This window comes from Hipposideros armiger, unplaced genomic scaffold (assembly GCF_001890085.2).
Source record: "Hipposideros armiger isolate ML-2016 unplaced genomic scaffold, ASM189008v1 scaffold_505, whole genome shotgun sequence".
Taxonomy (NCBI): domain Eukaryota; kingdom Metazoa; phylum Chordata; class Mammalia; order Chiroptera; family Hipposideridae; genus Hipposideros; species Hipposideros armiger.
Genome location: NW_017731855.1, coordinates 209,030 through 217,433, shown reverse-complemented (window position 1 = coordinate 217,433; position 8,404 = coordinate 209,030). Strand labels below are relative to the sequence as shown.

The 8,404-nt window shown below is 36.6% G+C and overlaps 1 protein-coding gene across 1 annotated transcript in view; it reads left to right on the top strand.

Moving 5' to 3' along the window:
• Window positions 1–8,404, top strand: part of LOC109396166 (transmembrane 9 superfamily member 2-like) — a 92,095-nt gene that overhangs the window by 67,250 nt on the left and 16,441 nt on the right. Inside the window, exons 14-16 of the mRNA XM_019667778.1 lie at window positions 1,707–1,858; window positions 3,799–3,910; window positions 5,792–5,963. Coding sequence (XP_019523323.1) covers window positions 1,707–1,858; window positions 3,799–3,910; window positions 5,792–5,963 — 436 coding nt within the window. The remainder of the gene's footprint in view (window positions 1–1,706; window positions 1,859–3,798; window positions 3,911–5,791; window positions 5,964–8,404) is intronic.

Genomic DNA, 8,404 nt, shown 5'->3' with positions numbered 1-8,404 from the left:
ATCCAAACCAGGGCCCTGCTGCTCAGAGCTGGCATCCCAAGCCAGCTTATAACCAACGCACCACTCAGCTGGCCCTAAAATCTGTTTTTAATACATGTATTTTCTTAATTGTGTTCAGTATATTGCATATTGTTTTTCCGTGGTATATTACTCTAAACCTTATTTATTTTCTGCCAGACTCTGAAGGTGCATGCAGTGATGAGTAGAAGGTGGAAATTATGTCCTATAATAAGCTGCTATCTTATATGGTATTGGGTTTAACCCCCAGATCAATGACTGGGTTTACACAGTGTGATTTAATATTCTTCTAGGGTTTAACTTTGTAATTTATTATATCCTTCTCACTAAAAGAATTTTCTGACATTCACATCAAGCATGTTTATAACATTTTCCTGAAAGCGTATTAACTTTTCCCCCCCTAGTATCATCTTTGCTGACTTCTTTATCATGAATCTAATTCTTTGGGCGGAAGGGTCATCGGCTGCCATGTCCTTTCGTACTCTGATAGGCATCCTTGCAATGTGGTTTGGAATTTCAGTACCACTGACATATATTGGTGCATACTTTGGAAGCAAGAAGAAGGTAAGCTTTTAAAATACTGCGTTTGACCGTTGAATCATGTCTGAAATAATACCTCAGTGTGTATATACTATAGATGGAATGCAAAATGCACCATTGGAGAAAACTACAAACAATAATCATTTTGGAAAAAAATATATTTGAAAATTTAAATGAAAGACAGTAACACTTTAGAAGACATTATTTAATGTCTTTTCCATTTTATAGTTTGTTTATATTTCCCTCAATCTCTGGTGGACAAAATGAAAATGGCATATTATAGGAAGGCTGACTTTAACAGAGTCAGGAAAGAAATGGGATTATACAATGGGGAAAGAAATCCAAGGTATAGTCTAAGAAATGGGGCTGTTGAGTTTACAGATTTGAAGTTAGCCTCTGCCATGTAAAGGGCAAAGGAGCAGGACACCAAAAAGGCTAAGTGAGTCCACACTGCAAAAAGACTGTGTAAAAATATAGCATGAATTTGTAGGGGAGAAATCAGACAAGACACAACAGGAAGGGGAGTTCCACAGAGAGCAGAAAAAAGGAAAATTAGTCAAAAAACTATTGATACATTTTAAGGGACAAACTTTAAGAAAGAACTTTTTGATATATGTTATTTGATATTGGAGTAGTCGCCAGTAAATCTTGTTCAATTTTTTCCTTGAAATTTATAAGAACGGATAAACATCCTTATTAGTTAGCAATGTGCTGTGTAGTATGGTGGCACATGTGGCTTTTGAGTGCTTGAAATGCAGCTAGTCCAAATTGAGATGTGCTGTAAGTGTAAAATACACACTGGTTTTCAAACATTTAGAGCAACAACAAGAATATAAAATATCTGATTAATAATGTTTCTATTGATCACACATTTAAATGATACTATTTGGGCATATTAGATAAAATAAAATGGAATAGATTAATTTCACCTGTTTCTTTTTACTTCTCAAAATGTAGGTACTAAAAGATTTACAACTGCATATGTGGCTTGCATTATATTTCTGTTGTGCCACTAGCCTCTGTCCACATGACTGCTCTTAGAAAACTTTCATGTTCTGTTGCGATTCAAGATTCTGTATTGTGACTATATCTGTATAAATTAACTTGGATTTCATGTTATTCTGATTTTCACTTGATTTACTTTCGAGCAGTTTAGGTGTCCAGTTCACACAAATCAGATTCCCCGAGTGGTTCCTCAACAGACTTTCTTCAGAAAACCACTTCTTGGCATCATAATCGGTGGCATTTTACCTTTTGGCTGTATTTTTATTCAACTACTTTTAATTCTAAACAGTATTTGGTGAGTATTGTATCTTCAGAATCTCAAAAATCATAATTGTTAATAAATTAATGGTCCTATATTTCAAGGTAGTTAATTTCTGTTATGGCAAAACTTCGTTTGCCCCTGCTTTATCCACGAAATAGCAACCTGATCTGGGAGAATTTCCTAGAGAACTAAAACTTAATTCACAAAAAATTTAAAGCCAAGTTTTGATAGAAATTTCTATAAATATTTCCTTTTTTAAAATTAATAACCTTTTCAAACCCTTTCCAAGTGACTTAGAAAAATTGGTCTCAAACTGTACTTGCCTGAGCAGGGGGTACAGTGGGGGTGTCCCTTGGAGAAAGGTGCCTAAAAATGGGAAGGGGCAGCTCAGATTTGTATCTGTTTTCCATACTGGCATTCCACGCGAGATTTCAGCTAGAGCTCCTCTGCTAAAAATAATCTGGAGACCACTGATTTTGGGTCTCCATTTGTATTGAGCCATAAGTAATGTTTTTCTGTCTTCTTTTCTGTCAACTGTTAGTTCTGGTGTCAGGATCCCTGATCTTTATAGCTTTCCTTTTTTCATTTACTACTTTTAATCTGTTGTGGTTTAAGAATTCTAATAATCAAGATAGTTAGAAAGCATGTAAAGTATGAACCAGTGCTCGCTGATTAAAGTTTCACAGCTTGAGTGCCTGAGCTTTGTGACAGCTATTTCAGTTGCTCCGAGTACCTTTTTACGTTTTTGGTTTTTTTTTGCCTCTAAGTACTTTAGTTTTTTAAACTTTCTTTTCTTTTCTTACTTTCTGATTCTTGACTGCATTCTGGTTTTAGGAGCTGGCCAAGTGGGGTGTTACTGTGGAGGGATTTTTGGCGATGGGGCAAAGCACCATAAAATAAAATTCAGCAGCCAACTGTGTGTGTTTATAACAAAACTTTTGTTTCAAAGGAATTTTTCAGACAAAACTTTTAAGTTCTCAGAAATTAGGCTTAATCATGTACAGAAATTGCTCACCTTTTAAAAGCATTATGCCAAATTTGTTTGAAAGATAAGCAATAAAATCTGTTACGTTGTCAGCAACTAAATATTTAACATGCTGCAAAATAGATTATAGTAACCATATTTTCCAGATGTTTTTAATGGAAAGGTAATTTCAAGTGAAAATTAAAAGGTTTGTCAGACAAATTAATTATTGTTTTAATGAGAAACAGTTTGCTTGTTGTATACAGCTTTGTATATATTTATTATCTATAGAAATGATTTTCCCCAACCCCCATCCTTTGTCCTCACACCCAGGTATATATTTTACGTGACATTTTCAAATGGGGTATTGATTGCTTCATGAATTTCTTCTTATCTTCAGAAAGCTTTTAAATAGTTGTATTGCTCATCCCAATTTAGTCAGCTCAGCTCTATAATAATGAAAAAAATTACTCCATTCCTTCAAAGTTGGATCTAAATGTAATCCACACACAGTTTTTAAAAGATGCATGTTTGAAAGTGTATTTAATAGAATTATGTGTGCTGTGCTATAAAGACCTATTTGGGGAGATTGCCTGTCAATAGACCTTCAAAGTCAAAGTGGCGTTTGAGTCTCTGGTTTTCTGTTGTATAATGTAGTCACTGGTATTTATGGCATTTACAACCTTCCATTTCTAAAGATAAAGCATGTTTTAAAATGTGTATCAAAAATTGTAGAGATATTGGTGGGTCTTAAGTGAAAACTAAATTATATGAGCAAAGAAATATGGGTGAGTAGCAACACTGATTCTGACTAGAGAAGATATGGCCAAACTCTGAAGCTGCATAAGTAAGGAAATATATATATTTTTGGTACTAGATGGATAGATGAAGGCTTGGAATGAAGAAATGAGGGTTAGTAGAGAAGTTTGTGTTTTTTGTATAGATTTGGACTGGTCTTTCGGTATTATTAAGTTCAAGTTGATTTTAAAGCTATCGTTTTTATTTTCAGGTCTCATCAGATATACTTCATGTTTGGCTTCCTTTCATTAGTCTTTATAATTTTCCTGATTACCTGTTCAGAAGCTACAGTTTTGCTGTGTTATTTTCATTTATGTGCTGAGGTAAAGACATAAGAAATGAATGCATCTTAAGTTTTCTCAACTTGCATTATTGGAATCAGAAGTCTGTGTTGAAAGATGATATAAATGTTAACTGCATGGTTTCTACAAATTGGGATCGGTTTCATATTGAGTTTTGTTAATGACATTTTGATTTTGATGCAGCTATCAGATTAATGCTACTTTGATGGAAAAATTAAACAGAAAGCAATTTCTTTCTGGCTAGTTACTTTAATTGCTGCATAATTTTCAGTTAACATAGAAAATATAGGGAACTAATTTAATATTTAGACATAAAAGATCTGGTTCAATGGTGTTTTCTTTTTAACAATTAAATTTTTCTTGTAGCTTAGACCAGGATTATGCTTTATGGGTTTGAGATGGCTGCTAAAGGCAGTTTCTCTTACTTTAATTTCATTGCCTTTTGGTTACCGTGGGCATAAATAATTCCTTTTATCCCACTCCACCTCCATTTTTTCCCTAACATCACTCTGGATAACTAAGGTGGGAGTGAACATTATTATTTTTTTAAATCTTCTAAATCCCTTCTATTTTGATAGTTAAAAGTGACTCTCTAAAGCTGACAATAGAGGGGTTAGGGAATGATTATTATATACTTGATGCCTTAGAGCATTTTCTTCTTGAGCTATAGGTATAAAGGTAAAAAATTATAATTAAGTATATATTATACTTAGTTACTGATTAATTCCATGGTACATTTTCTCAGAGAACATCTGTAACAGTCTTTAATGAGACATACAGTAATAGGCATATAATGCATATATCTTTTATTTTTTAGATAATGTTTTGGGGGGCCCCAAGTCTACCCACATGTTTGGTGATTCACTAGAAGGACTCATGGGACTCAACATATAGATGTATTCATGGCTTTGGTTTATTACAGCAAAAGGAAACACAACGGGATTGGCAAGGGAAAAACACACAGGTGGCACCTGGAGAAATCCATGTACAGCCTTTCTATTCTTTGTCTCTCCCATGAGGGGACACACTAAGTGTGATCCTTTCTCCAACATTAAAAATACAGTAATATAGAAGCACATTAAAGATTCAGCATCCACGTTTTTTACTGGGCGCTAGTCACATAGGCACCCTCTGCCTAGCAACTACAGAAGTCCAGACTCCAAAATGAAAACAAGTGTTCACCATAAATCACATTGGTTGTACAGTCAAGGTATAGAAAACCAGTCTTCTCAGTCAAGGAATGATTAAATTTCAAATTTCCAGATGTAAGCCAAGGGTCAGCCTTGCAAACAGGCTCTTCTAAGGATTGCATCCTCAGACCTGCTATGTTAACTCTTTTCTGCACTGCTTATCCCCTTGGCCCCTTACCACAGTGTGCCTTTACAGTAAAACTATTATCCGCAGAGTCCATGGGGCAGGGTGAGACTAACCTACATATTATCCTCAGTCATGCCTCCATGGGTCCTAAATTAAGCTGGTTAAAACAAAGCCGATTAGGCATAAAGGTCTATCTTAAGTTTCTATACTAGTCTTTATTACCTGGTCCGAGGCATCAATTCACGCCCAGCACAACCCTGGCCCATAAATTGAAACTGACATGGAAGCTTCCAGGGCTGAGGCGGTGTCATGATAGAGTGGATGCACACATTAGAAGTATAGTGCCCAAGGGCACACGTGCTTCCCCTAGAAGAAAGAGCTTATAATTGTTAGGGCACCCCAAGTAGAACATAGATTAGTCAGGCTTTATATATTATATTACATTTCTTATAAAACGTCCTCCTTTATTTATTTTAATCCATAATCTTAAAGAGCCTCCTTTATGTTGTTTGTTATTACAATAATTGCTAACCCGTTGATAGTTAGAATTTCATCTAAAAAGTTGTTTTTCTACTTTTTTTGCAGGATTATCATTGGTGGTGGAGAGCCTTTTTTACTAGCAGTTTTACAGCTGTGTATCTTTTTATGTATGCAGTTTATTACTTCTTTGCCAAACTTCAAATCGCGGGCATTGCAAGCACCATTTTGTACTTTGGGTACACGTTGATCATGGTCTTGATTTTCTTCCTTTTTACAGGTAGATACAGAATTCCTTTGTGTATTTCAGATACTCTAAAGAGACTTGGAGATAGCCATGATGTAATAAGCATCAATTAACAATTAATGGCAAGACTAGGGAACAAAGTCATCATGTTCATTTTTATGCTTTGGGGAGAAAAGATTGCAAAGCCTCGGGAAATGGTGAGAGGACCTTGTGTACTTAGCTGCAAGGCTGTCCCCTGTGAATGCTTCTAAACTGTAGCGTTGTGTTCCAAAGCACAGAAAGGGTTATGTGTAATCACTTTTGAATAGCTTCCAAGCATAAAAATTAACTGACTTGAATAACTTTTGAATTAGTAAAATTAGATAAAGTAAATGTGTGGTCGTATAATCAATTATATGTGAGGGACAAGATGTACAATTCTCAGGATTATTCATGTGGGGCTGTTATTTGGGTTCAGCTGTGATGGAACCTTTAGACTGATGCTTGCAGCAGGTGAAAAAAAATGGTGTGGATTATAAAATGATCAAGTTGGAGAAATAATGAAGTTGGAAAGCGTTAAGCCCTTTTCAACACAAGTGAAGCAGCATGCCGTCTTTACTTGCCTCACTTTTAAGTTCTGGTTTTACCTCAAGACATCACTGATGTAGGTCAGTTTGGAGAATTTCAAGTAGTATCTCTGATTTGAACTCTCAGATTCACAAATATGTAAATGTTCACAATGGGAGCTTGTCAGAAATCAAAACCATAAGACAAATGTAAATATTATCTGAGAAACTAGGCATCTTGGTGGTGGCTTCTTGTTGATATAGTATTACCTGTGTACCGCTGGTGTCAGCTCCTAAGTATGGAGAAGACCATGCAGGCCTCTTATCTCCTAACCACCAGAAGTTCTATTTCAAACTGAAGGTCTGAGAGCATCTTACCATCCTAGTGTAACCAGGCTCCTCATGTTTGTGTTTTAGTTTTTAAAAAAAACTTTTTATTGAAATATGCATACACAGCCATGCACACATCGTAAGTGTACAGCTCAGTGCATTATCACAAAGTCACCACACTTTTTAAACTAGCACCTGCATCAATAAACAGTACATACTGAGCACCCCTGAAGCCACTGGTGGGCCTCTATCTATTCACCTTCCCCAAAGACAATCACTATCTTTACTTTTTTTAAAATTAAAGTTTATTGGGATGACAATGGTTAGTAAAGTTACATAGGTTTCAGTTGTACAACTCTGTAATACACCATCTATATATCACATTGTGTGTGTTCACCACCCAGAGTCAATCCTGACTTTTAACAGTATAATTAATTTGGCCTGGTTTTGAATTGTATGTAAATAGAATCATACAGGATGTACTCTTTTATGTCTGGCTTCTTTTGTGTCTGGTTTCTTTCCCTCGATGTTGTTTGTGAGATTCGCCTATATCACTGTGTGTAGATATCATCTGTACCCCTCATGTCTTTTGGTTTGGATTTCTCCCCCAGTGAGTTACTGGCTTTTGCATTTGTGTAATGTGCAGTTGGATGTATGGAGCACAATATTTTCAGGCTTGTTTTCTTCATTACCTAACACTTTGACTCAGGTTGCCTTTTTTCTGGCTGTCTCATATTACAACAACTCCTTCCAAAAGTTAGATGTAATCCTCAGTGGTCACACTGCAGACAAAAATCTTTTCCCGGTGGTTGACTCCACCACTTGCATTGCTTCTGTCACCACACTACAATGAATACTGACTTTCAAAGGTTCACAGCAATCTTGCCAAATCTCATGACCTCTCCTTACTCATCACCCTCCTTGGCTTCCTTATTTAACACTATTCAACAGCTAGTCTCTGAAATTCTCTCAACATGATTTGCTTTACTCCCCTTGTACCATTCTGTGCCTTCTTATGTTCTTCCTCTTCCTGTCTAGCATTTATCCAAGGTTCGGTCTTCTGCATTTCAGTACTTTCTTTCTATGCTCTCCCCGTTAGACTTCATTCAATCCTATGGCTTCATTTATCTTCTCAATGCTGACAGCTCCCAACTCTGTATCTCTAGCCATAACCTCTATCCACTTACATTCTGGATATTTGCATGTCTCCTTGATGTTCCCCCTGAAAGTGAATTTAGTACTTCCTTTTCCCAAAATGGACTCATCTTAATTTCTTTCTCGCTTTGACCATCATCATCTCTAATCTCTGATCTCCTTGGCTTATTCTTTTTTTAAAAATATTTTTATTGGGGAATTCGGGGATGGGAACAGTGCTGGGGAATTGGGGGAAGGGGAACAGACAAGTTGCTCTCCTTTTGTTCTTCAGTCTAGTTGTGGAGGACGTCACTTCACTGGCCCAAGTTGGCACCATCATTGCGCTCTTCCCGGGCAAGGCAGATCAGTCGCCGACTTCTGGACGGCCGCTCACTGCGGCTGCTGGCCGCTCACACTGGCTGCTGGCTACACACGGTAGCCCATGGCAACCCACTGCAGCAGGGG